Genomic DNA, 22,208 nt, shown 5'->3' with positions numbered 1-22,208 from the left:
ATTATACTTAACCTACAATGTGTAACTTTTCTTATGCATAACTCTGGCTGCTTTTACACATACACAAAAACCCTGATGTACTATAATACATATTATTCATACATCAACGTGTTTATACACACTAAACTGAACCATTGGTCTATCAAAAACTTAGCTTAAGGAACCTGATGGACTAAGTTTCACGGGGATGAGGCTTGACAGTAAAGCGTTATCATTTTCAAAATTCAAGAAAGGGAAAAGGGGGGAGGGGATGGGGATTTGTTAAACTGCCTTTCTGTGGTTACAAACAAAGCGGTTTTTATATTATATACGAGCATTTATTTTGCATCTGGGACAATGGAGGGTTAAGCAGAACTGTAAATCCACTCGATGATTTCTCCAGTAACAATAGGATTTCTAGAATTGCGCATATAATAAGCGAAGCTCAACCGATACAAAACGAGAGAAGAATCTGCTAGTTGATGATGTAAGGAGAAGGATGTTTCGAGAATAGTACTGAAAGTCTCCTTTAATGATTAATATTTCATAATACTTCTTGTCAAGATGGTATGAAGGGGAGTGAAGCTATGGAAGTCTACATTATGGGAATGGGAAGGGCAAATTGGCACATTTTAGAAAGATATTTCAAAGAACTCTATTATCCCTATACGTTATTAGCGAAGTGATCCCATTCTTCCTGGCCCCTTTTGGTTCTGTTGTATGGTGTGAATATCTGCTGACCAAGGCTGCTCATAAGGTATGGACGTCAGGTGTAATCAGTTATTTGCTTTGACCTGAGGGCAAGAGTAAGGGAACAACCTACAATGAAAGAATGTGGCTAACGGCACAAAGATTGTTTTAGGAAAAAAAGAGAAATTATATTACAGTTTCAATTGATCTCTATCTTTCATTTTCAAAAACGAATCCCTTCTAACTGGCAATGTCAATCTAGCATTGGAAGAGTACGAATTTTTTTTAAAGCTGGCTTTTCCCCCTAACTATAGCTCTTTCTTTCTTCAAAGCTGAGGTTTGTGGTTTCATGGAATTGTTAAAAATCATTTTTAAAAAATAAATTTCTAACACCTTGATTTGTTTTATATTTGTAAAGCAGCTGGGCAGTATGACACTAGAGGAATGTCTAAGTCGGAAACTGTAAACTTACTGAATGAAATGTCCTCGAAAACATTACAATATATACAAGTAGAAACGGATTCTCTGATTTTTCAGTCAGTCCTATTACAGCCAGCAACGATGTCTGCTCTGTTAATAACAGCACAAACCTAGGAAATAGCTGGGCTCGGTTAGTAAATAAAAATACCTTTCCAGAGCAGTAGTCTAGAGGGGAAAAGTGAGGTCTCTGCAGCTTCTGTCAGAAGTGTCTGGGACAAGAAAGGACAATCAGAGTGAGAGGTGGAGAATTAGTAAACCAAGATATCAAATCTTCTTCCCTATTGTTTTTCCTTATGGCTCTCCTATATCTGTTTCCCCATTTGCCTCTGTGCTTCAGATAACGAAAAAAGAAGGCGAAGGCCTGGCTCCTGAAACCTCCCTCCTCCTTCTTGGGATCGGTGGGGGACATGTTAGGAGCCCTCGCTAAGGATATACCTAGCTAGTTTCCATTCTCTCCACGCACACCGTTAATGTCCCTCACACTCCCGTAAAGAGAGCCTGAAACGTGACTCCAGGAGATCTCATTCTCCCTCTTCTCTAACCCCTAGGCTGCAAGATCCTGAGCTCCGGGAAACGGAAAGAGGGAGAGAAGCCTTGGAACCTCCTTGAGCGCACACACGTCCACCCACCCATCAGCTTCAGGAAACCCTTGCACGCCCCCTCCCCCCAGGACACGCCTCCATTCTCTACGCGCACCTATTACTCGTCTGCCTCTCCCTGTCCGCCAATCACCTGCGGAAGTTCCTTTTTCTCCTAGAGAGTGACGTCGCCTGCTCCTCGGTGCCTTGCTCTGACGTCATGCAGCGGGCGATCCTGTGCAGCCTGCGCTCCAGCGGAGTTGAGTAGTTAGCAAGCAGAGCCGGAGTGGGACGTACAGGCTTGTTTCTGCGTCAAACATTGCAACTCAGCTCTCTGTATGGTGGAGATAAGCTTTCAGTATCCTTTTCTGGGTGCCATGGGGGATCATTCCAAGAGTAAGTCTTACAGTAATCAAATACGTCTTAGTTTTGTAAAAATATTCAGTTAGCTCTGCAAGTGGATAAAATAGTTTTTTACTATTTTTGTTACCGTATTTTACTGTTGACCCCAATTATTATTTAAAGGGTTGTTTCCCCTCAGTGGCACTTAAGTAACTTTGGGCTACATTTTTTCAGTTCTATACTGAATCTAAAACTGAAATGTTTGATTTTTTTTCTTTGCTTTCTTTTCCTAGGGCGATTGTTTTATACTTATACCATTTTGATATGAAGGGGGGAAAACGCCCTATTAAAAATCTGTTTGTAAACAAACAAACAAAAAAAAAAAAGCCGAGCAGTGAAATAAGAGGGTAACTTCCACTTTGCACACATTATATTAGTTCTTGTGAAAGTACACATCCATAGCTTCCCGGTGTGCAGTCTTTCGTCTTCAGTATGCACATTTTCAAATGTATTTTCCCTAGTCAAACCGGCCAAGAAGTGATAGTAAAAGTCTAGTGAATCTCTTCCAACCTCTGCTTTGCATCTGATGTTATACCCTTTTTTTTTTTTTTTTTGTCCTATGGGAAGAAGTACCCTGGATACTGAGAGTCCGGCTGGTTGTGGTGGGGAAGGCAGTTGCATGCAGAGAGAGGATGCAGGTTGCTGTGCTCCATGAAGTGTGTTGATGTCTCTGCTCCTCTCCCCTGCTAGAGAAGCCGGGACTTTCCATGTGTGTAGGCTGTGGCAGTCAGATCCATGACCAGTACATCCTGAAGGTCTCCCCGGACCTGGAGTGGCATGCCGCATGTTTAAAATGCGCTGAATGCAGTCAGTACCTGGATGAAACGTGCACTTGCTTTGTAAGAGATGGCAAGACTTACTGTAAAAGGGATTATATCAGGTGAATCATAAGCTCTGTTTCCATATTTACAAAAAAATCCCCTCTATCTGTCTATGTGGTATGTTTGTCGAATTCACTGTCTCAGAATAGTATGAAGAACCCAAAACGATTTCAGAATTAAAAGGAAAATGCATGTGGGATCTGAAACTTAACAGAACTTTTGCTTTTTATTTCTGAAATTGTTTCTTTTTGCCTAGAAACATCGTTTCTGAAGTCCCCTTCCCCCCTTTTGTGCCTGCTGATTTATACTAGAAAAAATGAAGCCCTTTAAAAAAAAAATTTTAAGTATTCTGCTTTGATGCCTTTCCCAAAAATGTTTGATTATGTTTTTGCCGGGAAGCTCGGGCAGTTCAGGATGAGAGTAGTAAACGTACTTCTCCCCTTTCCCCCCCCCCATTTTTTGTTTTTTGCTCAGGTTATTCGGTATAAAATGTGCGAAGTGTAAGATGGCATTCAGCAGCAGTGATTTGGTGATGAGAGCCCGGGAGAACGTGTACCACATTGAATGCTTTCGGTGCTCGGTGTGCACCAGGCAGCTCTTGCCGGGGGACGAATTCTCTCTGCGGGATCACGAGCTGCTCTGCCGGGCTGATCATAGCCTCCTGCTGGACAGGAGTTCTGCCGAGAGCCCTCTCAGCCCTGGTCACATCCAGAGCAACAGAGGCTTGCACCTGTCAGGTAAGGCCCATCACAAGCACAGATTTCTGGTGGGTGGCTACACAGAACTGATCTATTCATCCTGTCCTACTTCTATCTCTCTTACGTATATCATATTTGACAACATAATATGGAAGAAAGAAACAGTATTTAGGCATTAAACAAAACCCCTTCAGCATGATAGTAAAAATGTACCATATTATATATTAAATTAGCCCATGCAATGTACAGTATACTGGCTTATATATTTAACACAGTGAATCGATATATAGTGAACAATTAGTGAACACAGTAGCAGTATATGTTATGCTTTCATAATGTCAGTATAGATGATGTATAGTACATCAGCTGGCCTATTGTAAGGCGAATTGACTTTTGTGCATGGCATATTAGCGCATCAGTAACTTGCAGATGTAGTCTTTATATCCCGAGATATCAGGTAGAGACGATTCGGCAGTTGCGTAGCAGGTGGTTTACAAGAGTTACAAAGGACACCAGGGGAATGCGCACCTGGGACTTTGCTACTTAGCCTTTCAAGCCCTGGCTGCATAGCATTACACTTTATTGGCACACATGGAGAATGTGGTTTCTTAGGGACTTACAGCCCTAGCTGTCTTTTTGTCGGCAGTGAACAAATTATTCGTTGATACCTGACGTTATGGATCCGTATAACTTCCGAATTATTTAATTTTTTTTTAAAGAAATCTTTCATTATTCAGTGAAAATTAGAGAAAGTTCAGCTAGGAGTTTTGAGCCTGTGAATAAAACCACATAGAATTAATTATCTGTGATTGGATTAGACGTAAACATTTTTAAACAAGTCAATTAAATAATTTTTTAAGCAAAACGATCTGCTTTTTTACAAGCTGGAATTCACCTGCCTGCTTTTTTTCATCTATTACTTTTTCTTTTTCAAAGTGACAAATTGATTTGCAGTTAGATTTTGTTAAAATCTATTTATTTTTCTTTTTTTTTATGTGGAATATATAGAGAGCCTTGATCAGGACAGAAAAGCACTGCTGCCTTCTGAGCAACTTGTTTATAGCATTGGGGTGGGATTTGGGGGGCACAATGTTTTGTGTCAGTCAAGGAGGGAAAAGCCAAGTCTCTGATGGCAGTGTTTATTTTTCAATCCTGTATCATTTTAATTGTGGAAGCTAAAATGTCACCCAAAGTTGCAAATTCTGACAGGCAGGCAGGCCCCTCTCCCTTCTCTATCTATAGCTTTCTCCTCCGCCCCTCCCCCATCCTTCCTCTTTCCAATATGGCCTTGATGTCTTTGGTGCCATTACCCTGACTGTACTGGAGCAGACTTGCCAAATCCCACTGCAAGGTTAACCGTAATTAGACTAATTTGTAGCATTTTGCAAACTATTTCTTAAATCACATATCCACAGGGGAAAAAACCTGGTTCAAATATTTCTCCAGAAGGAGGTAGTAATTTTATTAAAGACATATTGTTACCCTTTATTTTCTCCAGATTTCAAGTATTTCTTTGCAGCTGCAGGTCCCATATCCCTGACTCTCTCTCGCTATAGTGAAAGTGCGGGGCCCTGTTTTCCAGAGTTTTCCTCATAGAATGGAAGATAACTTTTGAAAAAATAATGTTCCTTAAGGTTTTTTTTCCCCATCTATTTTCATCCCTTTTAAAGAAACTCCCTGGAAAGATTAGGAAAGAGATGCCATTCAGATGCTGCAAGTACAAATTTCTGCTTTCAACCTCAATGGTATTAAAATATTTTTATGAAACCCTATAGTGAAATGAGAAGCTTAACATTAGATAATGTTACCCTATTGTTTTTGGAAAACACAGTGATTGAAGTAGACCATATTAAAAAAAAATACATTTGGGTTGAAAAAAGTATAACATGTCATTAAAAAATTTTTTTTTATTGAAAATTGTTTCTTAAATGTTTACAACATACAATTTAACAATATAACAGAACAGGAAAGCATCCATTGAACCTGGTGTGATAATTCATATACTGCTTATTTTATAGTCTGGGAGAATAAAAAGGTATCAGTAAAGGTGATCAGAGCAATTAAAGAAACTTGAGCCCAGGTGCTGATAGTAGCACAATATGAGTCTAACGGTGCCCAAGTTTTTAATGAAGATTGAAGAGTATGTTGCTTGACAGCCAAAGCAGCTTTGTACTTTCTTATTACATGGAGATGGCTCCACCATGCCACAAAGTTTAGTTGCGAATTGCCAGTTTTATTAAACTTTCAGCAAAACAGTCCAAACCAGAGGGAAATTAGCATTTAAAAAGCTGTGGAGGTGATTTGCTAATAAATCTGAAAAATTTTTTTTTTTTGAAACAATACTGTATTTTGTATATTTAGCTACAACTAAATTATTATTATATTTAAAATTACATTTGTTTGTCATTTTGACATAAGGATACTCTTCTATCTTTCTATTCATATATCAGGAAATTACTGAAAACACACTTGCTTGAAAACACTTACAATAAGAATCCTCCTTAGAACTTGATTATTCTATATCTAAACCAACCACCTACTAATCCCTCTAAACTGATTATATTAGCCATATTATCATTTTTTTTCTTTTCCATTATGTGTTATGTAAATTATTCCACAGACATATCTTCCTTAATTCTTACATAGTAATATGTTAATTTAGAACAAACCTCTTACTCTGTTCATAACTATATCTTTTGCAATATAATGTAAGCCACATTGAGCCTGCAAATAGATGGGAAAATGTGGGGTACAAATGTAGCAAATAAATAAAGAAATCTATGTATGAGAGTCTATAGTACTCATATTTATCTTGTAAGACTTTATATTTTGATTTTTGCTCACTATACACATAAAATAGGAGACATCTCTGTATATTTCAGTAGCATCCTCTTAGGTATTTTCATTCCTCCAAACAGCATCAAATCTTCCTTCCTCCCTCCCCCATATCATTCTCCCGGTCAGCAATCTACTCTTATACTAGTCCACATTGTAGCAGCAAAAATAAGGATTACGGTGTAGAGTGAAGTGACTTGGCACCACCTTACAATGACTTAGCATGAAAGGAGCTTCTTCCTACTTTGTTAAAGGAAGAGCTGCCACTGGGCTCTGTCATTTGCTGTGGCCGGCAGTACTGATGACCCGACTTCAGTTTCCGGCCATCTTACTAGAATTGTGCCCCTCTCCCCACTCTACACGTCTCTAGACTTCACATAGACTAAAGCAAGTTTTCCAAAGGGTTACAAAAATCATTATTGTCTTTATATATTACAAAAGTAAAGAGTATGTCTTTTACTAAGGCACGTAAGCATTTTTACCGTGCACTAAAAATAGGTGTGCGCTAAATGCTACAGATGCCCATGTATTCTTATGGCGGCCATATTTTTCTGATGCGGGAGCACTTGAACTATGTTATGAGAGCCTCTTCCTTGAGGAAGCTTTTTGCGAAACCTGGCCACGTCGGTGGAGGTTCTCCTGCGGTCAAAGGCTGCCGCTATTTAAAGATAAGTGTGTGCTACAATACACGTTTTTTATATTGCTAAAATGCTGCTATAATGTGCAGCTACAAGATATTGAAAAATTAGAAAGAAGAAAATTAATAATAAAATATTCTTATAGAAAATACAAAAATGGTGACCTTATGAAGATTTGCACCACAACCATTTCTTTGAAAAAGAAAGAACAAAATTGTTCATATGATATGTGCTGCAGTTAGATCTGATGATCCCCTTAAATTCAAATAAAATGTCTACCTCATTGTAGTTATGAGAAAATTTTGATTAAGTTTTGATGTTTGGGACATTAAGAAGAATTATACATGTATTCTTATGGGCATCTCTAGCGTTTAGCGCGCACCTATTTTAGCACGGGCTAAAAATGCTAGTGCGCCTTAGTAAAAGACCCGACAGTGTCCTTGGTTACTGTTGACGGCTGCAATCGGTACTTCTTTGCTGTTGCAGATTCGGTGAGCGGCCGCCAGTCCTCCCTCAGGCCTCACATCCACAAGCAAAGCGAGAAGACTACGCGGGTGCGGACGGTGCTGAACGAGAAGCAGCTCCACACGCTGCGCACCTGCTATGCGGCCAATCCACGGCCCGATGCGCTTATGAAGGAGCAGCTGGTAGAGATGACCGGCCTGAGCCCCAGGGTTATTCGTGTCTGGTTCCAGAACAAGCGCTGTAAAGACAAGAAGAAATCCATACTTATGAAGCAGATCCAGCAACAACAGCAGCACGACAAGACTGTAAGGACATGCTCTCGCCCCCCTCCCCCCCCCCACAGTCAGCTACTTTAATAAGCGCAAAGTTTCTGAAAGACATGAGAGTCAGGGTTTGAAGACAGCCACTACAGCTGAGTCGCAAGGAACCTAATTTAAATAATTTACCTTCCTGTGATGTTTGAATGCTGCAATACTAGCAACCCAGTATTGAGTTAGTCCAAGTCAAAATACACCGATCTATAGAAGATGATTCTATAATGTAGTGTGTGTGTGTGTGGGGGGGGGGGGGGGGATACAGGTTTATGTATAAAAGGTACTTTTGTTTTTATAAGTTAGAAGTTACAGCATTATATAAGTAGCAGAGACAAAGGTATAATGAACAACATATTTTCAATACAATGTGAGACCTTTTCACATTTTATGCAGTTATCTGTTCGGACCTGACTTCCAGTTTAAATGGTCCATAACTGGAATATATGCGTGTTAAAGGCATACCCCAGTAAAGCTGTTTATCTCTTACATGCCTGGGATTACTCCCTGCACTTGATGAGAAACTCAATGGGTCTTACTAATTCAGAAAAAAAAAACCATGACAATTAAATGTCAGTCGATCATCATAATTTATTTTGTAGACAAAGTATAAAGTTCAGAACATAAATTGCTACTGATGTGAAAAAAAAAGTTCCGATTTTGACCATCAGAACTAAAAGAAACTCTTAGACAGTTTTACGGGGGGGGGGGGGGGGGGTGCAGAAAGACAATGGATAAATGTACACAAATTGTTTTATATTAACCTATTACCTTTAGCTCTTACCATAGGACAAACTTTCCTCTTGTAACCTAACCTAATCTGTCCCTTTGCCCCAACTATGTATTTCTCCTATCCGGAACTGGTAATCACCACTTGCGGAATTATGTAAGCCACATTGAGCCTGCAAATAGGTGGGAAAATGTGGGATACAAATGTTATAAATAAATAAATATTGAACAGTGAATTTAATTTTTCAGTCCTGATTTGACACAGATTAATGTTATGAAATAAATAGCTCAAATTATGAGCTAGTCCCAATATTATTAAGGCAGGTTCAGATCATCTCTGCATCAGGCTGAAGCTATATTGTGTACCCTGTTTGTAAACTGAAAGCATTGGGGAATTGGCGAAAGGAGAAAAGTTGGCTTGTAAGATTTCAGTGAAAGAAATGAAGTGTTGTAACTGGATCTAGAAAGGGAGCTCTCTGAGCCTTGAGGGTGGGATGAGAACAGTTTGTTCACTACCACCTTGAATCAGGAACTGAAATTGCAGAATAGAAAACGAGAAAACGCCCCCGTTACGCACATAAAGCTCCAAAGTTACAGAAAAGCATTCTTATGCTTAAAGTACACCCACTATACTGTTAAATAAGCACATTATGTTCTTACAGATATTGCTAATATTGTTGTTTGTATTGTTAATGACATTTTTTGTACCAAAGGAACTGTTCTAGCTCCTCAGTACACGTCTGTGGTTGAATACGTGCAACACCTGAATTTAATGCATTTATGAATATACATAATTTGGATCAGTAGCAGTTTGTCTCACTCTATTTCTTTCATTCATTTGGCAACTAGCTGTATTCAAGGTCATTTAGAGAGTGCTTGGTTTATAAATCTTAGGTCGTCGCTGCAAAATCAAAAGTAGCTACTGCTAGGGAATAGTGGCAATGCCTATTAATACTCTTCTCACCACTAAATAACATTATTAGTACCTCTGGCATGGTGTCTGGCCATAGGATCCTGTGTTATTCCTGCCTGAGCTGTGCTTTTCTCTTTCTGTCCAGAGTTTGCAAGGTCTGACGGGGACCCCCCTGGTGGCCGGGAGTCCCATCCGCCATGACAGCTCAGTGCAGGGCAGTGCTGTGGAGGTTCAGACTTACCAGCCACCTTGGAAAGCGCTCAGCGAGTTCGCCTTACAGAGTGACTTGGAGCAACCTGCCTTCCAGCAGCTGGTAAGAGGCAGCTTCGGCCTTTACTCCCCCCCCCCCCCCCCAATATCCCAGTCTGTAACCTTAGCTCCCGCTCCTTTTATCCTCCCTGACCCAACTCCTTTGACCCTACCTTTAAACTCACTTCCCATTTCCCGAGCCCGCTTCAGAGTTACTGGATCCCTTCTCTGAATTTCTCTTATTATCCTTCCTCGCAGATGCATTTTCAGCGTCACTGTAATAAGGGGAAAACTCATATAAATGACCCTTTGGGATTGGATTCAAAATGGGCTAGTTAGTTTTCAATTAATGGTCACATTGGTTTTACTTTTATCAATAGGCGATTGTACAGCACAATGGAGGTTCTTATGTTACCAGTGTACAGCTCGAAAAGAAAACAGCCACTGACCTTATTCTCACACTCTTCCCAGCCTACTTACACTCTCCATGTATCCTATCCCGGGCTTTCTACTTTCTCTGGGTCTACATCTGTATGGTATTTTTGTTCCTTAAAACACTCGTGACCACCAGCGTTCCACTGTTACATGTGAAACAAAAAAAGAGAAGCATGCTTAAGGTGTACATATTTAATTAAGGATTTCTCCTGAAGGAGCTGTTATTTTAGGAAACAAACCATATTATATTTCTTAGTTATTAAGGGCAAGAGGCTTGTCCAGAGCCCTGCCTTTAAACGGGTGGTGAGCTCACCCCCGATGCCGCACTTGGCGTCATGGTGGTCCCCGGCTAGCTTGTTTACCGGAGCTGCATCGGTGTGGGGGGGGAGGGGGTTGGGAGTGCAGGGGAAGGCTCAGGAGGTTAAAGCCTGAACCGGCTTTGTTGCTATTAGTGGGGTAAGAAAGTTTTGAATGGCAGTGAGAAGGCTCCCCCAATAGGAGCCCCCCCTTTGCTCTCTAGGAGGGGCGAGAGAAGGTGTGGGGGGGGGGGAGTTAAGCTGGAGCTCCTCCCAGGCTCCGGAACTTTCCTTCCCTCTCCTCGGAGACATCTGGCTTACCTGCCCCACCCACCTAGTCGGATGGTCATAGGTTTTTCATTTGCTATTTATTGTTTTCTTGGTGTTTTTATTGTTGCAGCTTGGTGGGGGGTGGGGATGGGGGGTTCCCAAGCAAAGGTGCATTCAAGGAAGGCCCTTTGAACATGCCTCAGTTTTCACCCAGCGGGGAAGGTTAGGCCTAAGCACGTAAACTCAGACCTGGAGGTCCAGTACTGTCCTTGCTCTTGCTGCTTATAGTAATAGTACTCTTTTCTTTGTTAGTTTAAATAAAGTTTCACATTGCTGTGGTGTTATAGTTCCTCACCAATAAAGCTGCAGCCCATTTTATACCACTTTCTTGCCTAACTGGTTCTTAAACTAAAATATCTTACCGACTGCTGTTGCTAATGTATTATGCTTTATATGGACGATCAAAAACGAATCCTATGTGATATTTGACTATAGTGGAAAAATGAGACGGGATATGTGCATAATTAAATGTTAATTTGCTTGCTTTCCAAGAGGGAAGGTATGATATATGTGTCCCATACATCAGGGAGTAATATATGTGATCTAGCATAGCTCATTTGCTGTTGGAACACTGCCTAGTTCAAATGAACTTGAAGAACGGGGTAGATTTGACCGGCTGTAATTTAATAGGTGTAGAACATTCTATTCCGTGACCCGAGAATGGTGTAGAGTGAGAATCTCCTCTGGTATGGTCTTATGCAACATGGGGTCAGAACCATGGCCACAGGATCTCATCAGGTCAGGACATTTCCTCCCTGAAATGGTGTCAGCCGCAGTGCTCCCTTCCTTTACAAAAGGACATATACTGGTATAAGGAGGAAAACCTTCGTAATAAAGCCCTTCTGATGGGTGGCTTGCTTTGTGCAGTTTGGTGAAAATTGGAAAATCTCTTTTTGACGAGCGAGTCAAGTCACTGAAGCAGTCTCCTTTAGTTAAAGAATAGGAAAACCGTCTGTGTTGATTGGTCAAACATCAACTCGGTTTCCTTCACTGCGGGGACTGTCCATGCTGTGTCATGTGAAAGTTATTTTTTTCCTCTAACGATTCATTGCAGAATTGAGATACTTACATATTTCTCCTTTTATGATTTCAGGTCTCGTTTTCTGAATCTGGCTCCTTGGGTAACTCCTCGGGCAGTGACGTGACCTCTCTGTCCTCTCAGTTACCTGACACTCCCAACAGCATGGTACCTAGCCCTGTGGAAACGTGAAGCCTTGGGTCCCCAGCCCACCCAGGATTGGAACTCAGCATGATCGCTTCCCTCTCGTCCTGTCCTGCATGTTACCCATCAAGCCAGGGGTCTGTAGCCCTCTCCAGAGGTCTGACTAAAGGCACTCCTTCCTCACAAATTATCTCGGGTGCCAAATATACCAATGATCTGGACTGCTTTCTTCAGAATGGACAAAACCCTTTGCTGTGGATACAATTTTTTTTAAACAACCACGGGGAAAATATAATTAGTCCCAAGTCACTCATAAGACATTCTTCTCTGAAGGACAATCACGATTTCTGGGCCTGCCTAGGACTGATTGGGAATCAGTAACTCATCTCAAATCAGAGTTCTACTTTGAATGGCATTTTTCCGTATATTTTCCCCACTGCCCTGAAACCATTTCCTTCTGAGATTTTTTTTGTCATTATGATGACGTCAGAGAATCCTGTCCTTCCTTTGTTTATAATGCGCATGATTGCTGGAAAAAAAATATATGGAAATACTGAGACATTCTATTGTTGTTGAAAATGTTTTAAATTATGGATGGAGGACAGATTGCTTGAGCCTTTAAAGAACAAAAGTAAGTTATTGTTATTTATTGTCATGCAAACATCAGTTCATATTGGGATTGATATTTGATCTTAATAAAATAAATTTTATGAAGAATTTGTGTTGGTACTTTTGGGCAAATATCACTATTTGCAAACTAGACCCTTGAAATTTTAATATAATTCCCGGACGGGTCCTGAATTTACTGCATGGGGTACAAGGTTATGGTATTAACTAAAATAAAACACTACAGTAAAATGCAAAAGGTAAACACTGCACATTTAAAATATGCAAATAATCTGTCAAAATATGTTGCGTTAATTCTGAGGCCTTTGATTTCGGAATACGGTTCACTGAGTAACTGTTCTTTGGTGTGCAGGCTCGAATACAGTTGACATTTTTGTGACTGTATGTTTTATTGGCCATAAATTATCAATAATTATAAATGAGCTAAGATAGCAATGATAACGATTACGGTATATAGTCTGAATATATTAAATCTCAGCTTTAGATACAAACAGCAGTATAGACATTGCTGTTAAGGCCTAGTATTAATCAGTACATTAACAGACTCTGCCAAACAGCAAAGAGTTTACAGAAATATTAAACAATAAATTGAACGTTGGTAGATCTACAAGCCAAATGTTTTCATCTGGATTGTTTTCTTGTTCTGGATGTGTCTAGATTTGAGTACAGAGTGGACTGAAACAGTTACCAAGTGGGGATTTTCTTCAACTTGAAATGTTTTAAGCTGGAGTCACACTCTTCATTAATTTTAAGTTTACTCGTTTAGATGTTATGGTGATAAATGACTGCCATTTTCATCTAAAACCTGCAGAACCTTTCCAAGTCAGGCTCAGGAGGCTTTTCTCCCAGGGAAGCTGCATAAATTAATAATATGCAAGCATATCAATATAAAATCAGCCGTTTGCCAGCAGTAGACACCAGTAACTCGTATCTCCGCTCTGTGGGTTACGGTATGAGCACCGCTAAATACAGTTTTATGTCATTTGGCAAATGCAAATGGTATCGAGAGGGTGAAAATATAAACGTGTTTAAAATCTGGCTCTGTCCGTTTCTCAGCATCGTTATCTATAGGAATCTAGCTGCATTTGTCTGTCTGTTATGAAGTTTGTTGCTTCGTAAGAACCAGCTCTGGGAGCGCAGTGGGTACCGAGCACCCCCGATGCCGAGAAAAATCCCTTCATCTGGATACAGGGCGGGATAAATTGCACGGTATTCCCCCCCCCCCCCAATCATTTTGAAATATTGGCGCCTCTTTGTCACCGATTTTTGTTCTCTAGTGGAATAATGGTACAAACTTTTTGTACTGACTAGATTCTAGAATCTAACAGGCTTAAAGTTGACACCAGAAGTTTAAAGTTCAATGACCCACAGCTATTATTTTGTAGGTAATTAATACTGAATCTGTCGGAATCACTGGAAACTCGGATTATTTGCCGTAATTATCTGCTACAATGTGAAAACTCGCTGTTCTTCTGAACAGTTTCTGCAGACTATAGTAAAGGGTATTGATAAATTATGGTGTATTTAGTAATGGCTATTATTTCTGTTCTCGGCCTAGTTTGTTGTAACTTGTGTGGGTGGAAAGGGTTGGTTTTCTGAGAAAGGAGGGCCTTGGGGTTTTGAAATTCTCTCTCTGACTGGCAGTCTTTCTAATCAAATAACAACAGATCTAAGACAAAAGTGACCACGGCATGAAAGAGGATCTTTAACAAAATTAAAAAAAAAAAAAAAGCATTTTTTAAAAAGCAAGATGCATTAGCAGTGCAGTAAGAGATTTTGAAGAGTTTTGTTCACGATTTAACGTATTTCACTTTTATTATCTAATGGTTGCTAAAATGCAGTTATATTTAAAAGACATTTAGCAGTATGGTAAATTTCTTTTGCTGTTAACGATTTGCAGGTTATTTACCCTTATTTGTTTTATTTTATGGCTTTTTTTTTTTTCAAACATTATATTTGATCAAACATTATAATTAATCAACAGTAAAAACAAACAAAAAAAACCCCTCAAAATCCAAACTTTGGATTAACGCTTATTAGGAATGCAAAAACATTTAAAAACGAATACAGAATTTTCTTCAGTCAAGCCGCTGTAAAATAGTTCTGCTGACCTCGAGGTAACTAACATCACTCTTCAGCAAGCTTTTAACTTGAGATTATACCAGGGGCCACATCGGCCTGTCGGTCTCTAAGGGCGAGACTAGGGGGTAAATCTGGGCTGCTCTAAGAAAACGGAGTATGACTTCAAATCGCGTTGCTAACCTTCAATCCACATTTTTAGCAACGTATTTCTTGTAAAATGAGTGGTCTGCCGGACCTGTATGTAATTTCCAAGATCTGGAACTGAAAAGCGAAGTTTATATACTAGATATGGTTTCAGTACCCTCATGTCCACATGAATTATGCAGTACAACATTCGCCCCGGCTGTGTCCTATTCATAATCTTAATAATATATTTAGGAGCTAGTATTGCTCCGTGCAGTTTTGGAGAAGAATAAGAACCTCCTTTCCTTTAGATTAAGCGACAGAAAGCGGAGGGGGTCTGAGGGCACTGGATCATGTCTCTATATTACTGGGTTTGCCTAAACTCCCTCTCCTCAGGCAGAATTGACTGCAAAGAAGTCCCTAGTGCCGGTCCGAGGGAGGTGCTCTTACGTCCTTCTCGTCCCCAGAGTGCATTTGCGATGTGATCAATCTAGTTCCATTTATTAATTCTTGAGTCTAGACAGGGGAAAAGGGCTCGGCGGCTTCTTATCTCTCTTCGGCATCACCTGCAAACTATGAATGAATGAAGCCACAACAAGCACAGTCCCTGGGACCTGGGTAGAAAAAGAAGCTGCAGCTCCGAGAACCAGTCTGGCGTGTCCTGCGTTTATTTTCTTTCCAAAGTCGAGGGGGATTTTTTTTTTTTCGAGGAGGAGGGGGTGGGGGAAGGAGAAATGGCCTCTGGATATACATTGCCCAGGTTACCTGGTGTGACATTTCAAACCCAACAACTTGTTTTTCGAATACTGACTTTGTGATCGGAGGAAATAACTGAAAGATACTGAATCTACAATAGGCCTCAAGGCAAGAAGAGAAACCTAAGACTCGCTGGCTTTTTTTTTTTCTCCCCCAATCCACAAATATTTAACCCTTTGGAATCCGTGTGACAGCTCTTCCATTTTAATCGGGGTGACTTCTTGAGTTGAAGGAAGAAGCAAGGAAAAATTCTAGGCGTCATCAAATTCCCTAATTACCAGAGTTCTCCTGCTCTTCCAGCAAAGTGGAAAAGATTGCACACTTTTAAAAATAATAATTGCTCCATCTTTCAACCATAAAGTTAAACCACAACAGGGATGTGCATGGATTTGTTAAATGAATCGATGTGGAAGTTCAATTTACTTTGCGTTTAATTATAGTGTTTTATGCTGTATTAAAGACACCGATAATTGCATGTTTAATCAAAATTAACATAATTCTGAGCATAGCTAGAGAGAACTCAGTCACTGAAGAAGTTTTAACACTTCCTTAAAACAGGAGAGAAAGTGTGTGAGCTGTTGGGAGAGGGACGGGGAAAATGTGAAGTAAGACAAGCCTGTTTTTAGTTGCTGAAAGTCAAGGTAACATCGCTAACAGAGTTAAAGAAGCCATTCGCTCTAATAACAGTCCCTTCTTTAGGATTTCGGAAATGGTACAGCACACTTGGAGATAAGAGAGTAGACGCAGGGTTAATGAACTCCAGATTTCCATGAGAATTATCCAGGCACGACCTTAAATGAATTTCCTATTTTAAATCTACCTAGGTCTTACCTTACCATCTGTACCTTCAAATCTATGTAATCTTACTTCATGTGGAATTTGAAACTGTTGTGAGAATATTTACTGCTATAGGATTTCAGTAGCAGAAGTAACTTAGGGAGAATGGTGGGTATGGAGCCTGCCTCTTAGGGGGGGGGGTGGGGGGGGGATGAGCTAACCTCCTTTTCTTGATTGGCATTCTGGGTCCAGGCTGGGCCTTGCAGCAGGCAGAAAGGGATGGTGGCGGGTCCTTGTTCAGACCAGGCCCAGAGTAAGGGTGCAGATTAGCCCTGATTGGACTATTATTCTTTAAATTTTGGTCAGCAGGAATCGTCCTCCAATGGGGAAGAGAGGGTGGGAAAACTGATCTTGATACAGGGCCAGCCCCCCTCTGCCCCAAAGACCAGAATCCTTCCTGATCCTCAGTTGCAGCTTGCTTTCCCACCCCCTCTTATTATGTCAGTGTGGGTATAATGAGCTAGAGCCTGCCCAGAAAGAGGTCCTTCTGGGCAGGGCCTCAATGTTCACCAGGTGGTGAATATTGGGCCTCAGCTCAATACAGGCATAAAGGCCCATGTCTGGAATTAGCCTTGCTGCTATGGCGGGTAAACATGGTGTTTACATTAGTTGGCTTTCTTGCACTACACTCCTTGCTGTGAGTGGTGGGTAGTCAGGTTCTTGGTTGTAAATAAATAAAGTTAACTTGTTTACTAGCTCGGGTTATACAATTCTCACCAATAAACAAAGCTGCGGCCTGTTTAACACCTAGCAATTTTAGTACTCTGAATTATTTATATATCTTTGTTGTCTTCCTGTTATAAGTATTTTTGAGGGAGAAAAGGGGGGTGAGTAGTCTCACATCCCCTCATATATGCACAGGATGCCTTGTTTTGGCCTATTCACATGGCTCTGAAAATCCCCAAGAGCAAATTCTAGATTAACTATAAGAGTGGGCACATTTATTTGAGTAAATGTTACACCAGGTCAGGTCTCAAGTATTATAAATTATTCGTGTGTTACCAGAACACTTCATCTGGTCCATGGCACATGTTCTTAAAAGAGGAAAATGTGTTTAATTATATGGTAAAAAGCAGTGCAAGTTTTCTAGCAAAAAGGTGCCGGTACTCAAATGCCAGGCCACCCTCCAGGGGTGGGTGATCACTGAGGGACTCACTCCACAATAACCAGACCCCCTGCAACTAGTCACAGAATCTATGACAAGGCAGAATTGGTGTGTAGAGTCTGAGCTCTTTCATTAAAACTTGTGGTCCATGGGTCAATTTTAGCAGACACTGGAAAAGGTTCCGGTACTCAGTACCCCCGAGTACCCCCTCAAAAAAAAGCCCTGGTAAAAAGTAAAGTAGTTGTAAAAACTAAATTATAAAATAATGCAAGTTAAAGTACCTTTGAGTAAATATAATGCTTTTATCACTGCATACAGTTAAAATAAGGGTAATACTAAATGGCCTCTAGAACCTGCTACTCTTTCTATATGGCATGGACGTATCTAGACTTGACATTTTGAGGGGGTCAGAGTTAAAATGGGGGGGGGGGGCACTAACCCCACATCACCGGCATCGAGTTAACTCTGCAGTTCCCACAGTTCCACAACCCACACAACACCAGCCCAACCCAGCATCACTTCACCAGTGTCCCCAAAGTTTTTTGCTTTGTTTTTGTTTTTGTTTTTTTTAACCTGGAGAGTCTGGATTCTCAGTCTGGACTCGAGTGGACAGCAGGCAGGGCAGTGTGGAGCCTGGAGGACTACTGGTGCTGCTGCAGTGATAGGCAGGCTAGGCAGCAGATGGTGGCTCTGGTCGGTGGTGGGCTCTTCAGTGCTCCAGTCCTCCTCCTCTGGTGAGTGGTAACTGGTTGGCGTGAAGTTTGCAAACCCGAATTTGTGAGGCAAGAGGCGGGTCATGGTGAGCAGCCAGCCAGGGTGGCAGTGAGGCATGACGAGGCGGTGAGCAACAGGGCGCCAGCGGGAAGAATTGTGGAGTCGGACGGCCGCTGACCTGGACCGGACTAGATCAGGCCACACTTCGGTGGGAAGGACTGTGTGGACATCACGTCGTCACAGAAACAGAAGCGCGTGGTCGTGTTGCTGATCTACAAGGGCGGGCTTCTGTTTCTGTGAGTCTGACGTCCTGCATGTTCTACGTGCAGGACGTCAGACTCACAGAAGCGAAGCCTGCCCTTGCAGATCCGCTCCGGAGAACAGGACTTGTTCGGCTGGCGGCGCCAGCAAAGGTACCAGCAGCGGTGGGGGAGGGTTGGCGGCAGGAGGGGGGGGTCGAAGGTGTTGGCAGTAGGGAGGTCCAGGGCCAAATCTAGGGGGGCCCAGGCCCCCGTGGTCCAACAGAGATATGCCCCTGCTGTATGGTAGGCTAGAGCAGTGCTTCTCAATCCAGCCCTCCAAGCGTTCCATCAGGGTTTCAGGATATCCACAATGAATATGTATGAGATAGATTTGCATTCACTGCCTCCTTTTGGTATGTAAATCTATCTTATGTATATTTATTGTGGCTATCCTGAAAACCTGATGGGACTAGGCAGAGCACCTAGTGAGTTTATTTTATTTTATTTTATTTATATTCCAACTAACTACTACCCAGGCAGATACCAAAGAAAAACATGCATAAATAAAGGCCAGCAAGCTGCCTGGTGAGCAAGCAGTGAATAACATGGTAGATGCCACTCAGAAACCCTCAGCTGGCTTTCCATCACCGTCCCCTCTGCCAAAGGCATGACATCACAGGAGCATCATGGAGAATACTCATCTGGATTGGAGGATGGTCAGAGAGGTGGCGGAGACACCAAACTACTCTCCCAATGGGGTGACATCACAGGGGCATCATGGAGAATCCTCATTTGGATTGGAGGATGGTTGGAGAGGGGGCAGAGCCACCAAGCCACAGCAGCAAGGAGAGGCTTAAAAAAGCTTCTGGGGACGAGAAGAACCAGCCCTCTTCTGCAGCACCAGTGGCAGACACACTCCAGGAACCGCCATCGTAAGTATTGTGGGCATCACAGGCTGTGGAACATCAGCTGATCTCAGCCGGCAGAGGAGAGTGGCACAAAAAGAGCTAGAATGCTGCCTGCTTCCCTCCAGCAGCCTGATTGGCCCCCCATTTCCCCCCAAGCGGAACTACCTAGGAGGATACCAAAGAAAAAATAAACTAAAATTCCAAAAAGTCTTCAAATCACAGCTGCTTAAAACTTCTCAATCTGTCACATACATTAATTTATCCCCAACCCAGTCTCCTACTAATTTTCTCCAAACACTTCACGGAACAGATGTGTTTTAAATCATTTTTTAAACCGAACCAAACAAAACAGGGACTAAAAGATAAACTCCATCTCCCCCACTGATAACTCCTTCAGATCTTGAGTAAGTCTCTTCATTCTGTGCTGCCTCCGGTACAAAACTTAGATCCAGAGGCTCAAGTCAAAACCTAACACCAGCACTAGGAGTGATTAGCACCGGAACTACCTGCATGTTAATGTACACAGCATGCACAAAACCCTCCAGCACACGTGCTAATCTGTGCACTGAAGATTAGGGCAAATTGTATGTAAATGCACTGAAATGGATTCAGATCAGGTGATTATAATATATTCACTCCAAATACTCAGAAGACAACACAGAAACTAATACTGGCCTTAATGCCAAAAGCTCACTGCCAGGTCAGGGATGGAATTCAGGTTTTGAGGAGAGGATTTATTCTGAATTTTTCACATTAAATTATCAGTTTTTGGCTTCTTTAGAAAGGTAAAAGAAGTCCATGCAGCCTGTAGTACTGATAGAGAGAAAAAAAAAACATGTTTGCGAGTCTGAGCAAAGCTGGGGGTGAGGACAGGGCAATCCTGATTAGAAGGAATGGGTCTATGGAATCTTAGCGGACATTGGGTGGCGACGCTGGTATTTGGAGAATAAAACCGGTGCAGGGCAGACTTCTATGGTCTGTGCCCTGAGAAAGGCAGGGACAAATCAAACTCAGATATACATACAAAGTATTACATACCATGTAAAATGAGTTTATCTTTTTGGGCAGACTGGACAGACCGTTCAGGTCTTTATCTGCCGTCATTTACTATGTTCTTGTGCTTTGGTGTGAGCCTCTTAGGGGATTTCAACTGCAACAAAAATTTGGAGGGGGGAGGGCTTATATTTCATGGCACAGGGGAAGGGCGTCCATATGCTCTTGCACTTCCTGTTTTGCCTGGCGCGTGCGCACAGGAGTTTCATGATAAGCGCAGCTCTTGTGTGCGTGCATGCATGCATTGAATATTCTTGCCCCTTGCTTTTGATTTACTAGCGCCTATAAAATTTGCATCCTATTTGCTTTCGGGTGGGGGGCTAGTTTTCAGCATTGTTCTTGCACTATGGGATGTGCGCTGTTGCCTCTAGTGCTGGAGTTTTGAGCATCGGGACTTTAGATTGTAAGCTGTCTGGAGGAGGGGAAATACCTAGGGTACCTGAATAAAACTAAGCTTCAGCTGGATCCACACTTTGGAATTTGTTTTTGCAGCTTGTAAGAAATGATGCTTGGGCAAGCAGATTATTCCTATAGTTTCAAGGACGTGCCGCCTGAGTTTAACTGCCTGCGATATGTGCCAACAAAAATCTTCACTGTCACTATTGGTGGGGGGGCACGCAGGGGCGTAGCCAGACAACAGATTTTGGGTGGGCCTAGGCAAGAAATGGGTGGGCACCAAGTGTTCTTCCCAACCCCCACCAGAATAATATCTGAGCTGGTGGGAAAACGCTTCTTTCCACCTTGGCAGTCTGCAGTAGGCATGCGCTGAAAACTGAGTATGCACAGGTGCCAGTATTGTGGAGAGCAGCGTTTTAATTACTTTCAGGGGGATGTCTTTAGCTGGCGGAGCTTGGGATCCCCACCAGCTACAGCTAAACGTGTGCTACTGTTGGGTGGGCCTGAGCCCACCTGTGGCTACGCCACTGGGGGCACGTCTTTGAAACAGCCGCTAGTTGGTGAATCATGTTGCATGTCGGATAGAACCCTCCACAGCCGACTCCATTCATTAAGCTAAGTTGACTATTATAAAGCAACAGCTATCATTTAAATACAGTAGGTCTTGAAAGACTTTAGACGAAAGCTTTTTTCGAATATGAAAACTATGATCAATGGTATGAAATCATTAAAACTTAATATATAAGGACCAGTGACGATTCTGGGTGCTCAAATACGGCATTGAAGCGTATTAGTCACTTGATCCCCATGCTGAGGTCCGCAAAAATTTTAAAAAAATAATAATTTGGTGTGTTTATACATGAGCTCAGACAATTCATTAATAAAATAAAACATACTAATTCTAGTACTAAACATGATCAGTTGGGGAAAATCATTATTACTTTTTTGTTTGGCACTTTCTTTTTCTGTTCTCCTGGGATCTCCAACCCTCTACTTTCTCTGGTCCAAGGAGGGGATTCTTCTCCAACCCTGCTGGGGAAATGGGTGTTGGCTCTCTACTAACCTGAAGACAGGGGAACCCGAGTGAATTGACCATTTGTGAAGGGCCAATGGGAAGCATCCTAATAGAGTTTCGTCACAAACACTGAGCTCCTTATTGTTCCTACTTCACAGCAGCAGGATTTTTTTCTCCTGCAAATTAAATTACTGGCAGACAGAATACACGTCTTTTGCCTATGTTGAAATTAAAACCCTGGGGCAGGCTGCACTAACAGTTGCAGATATAAAAGGCCCAGATTATGGAAGGAAGAGACACCATAGCCCAGCTCTAATATGCGCCTAGAGACCTAGAGCA

At 41.8% G+C, this 22,208-nt stretch overlaps 1 protein-coding gene across 2 annotated transcripts; it reads left to right on the top strand.

Annotated features, from left to right (window-relative positions):
• The first annotated feature begins 2,065 nt into the window (after positions 1-2,065).
• On the top strand, positions 2,066-12,504 carry ISL2 (ISL LIM homeobox 2). 2 transcript variants are annotated; one of them, XM_030190360.1, is made up of 7 exons: positions 2,066-2,123; positions 2,820-3,009; positions 3,425-3,687; positions 4,132-4,134; positions 7,608-7,891; positions 9,685-9,852; positions 11,943-12,504. In XM_030190360.1, the coding sequence occupies exons 1-7, from the start codon at positions 2,066-2,068 to the stop codon at positions 12,057-12,059; spliced, it is 1,083 nt and encodes a 360-aa protein (XP_030046220.1). In that variant the 3' UTR covers positions 12,060-12,504. The 2 variants fall into 2 exon arrangements, with proteins under 2 accessions (XP_030046220.1, XP_030046219.1); XM_030190359.1 differs by lacking the exon at positions 4,132-4,134.
• Positions 12,505-22,208: the final 9,704 nt, after the last annotated feature.

Source organism: Microcaecilia unicolor, chromosome 1, assembly GCF_901765095.1.
Source record: "Microcaecilia unicolor chromosome 1, aMicUni1.1, whole genome shotgun sequence".
NCBI lineage: Eukaryota > Metazoa > Chordata > Amphibia > Gymnophiona > Siphonopidae > Microcaecilia > Microcaecilia unicolor.
The sequence above is the reverse complement of the archived record's forward strand: the minus strand, read 5'-3'. Positions and strand labels throughout refer to the sequence as shown.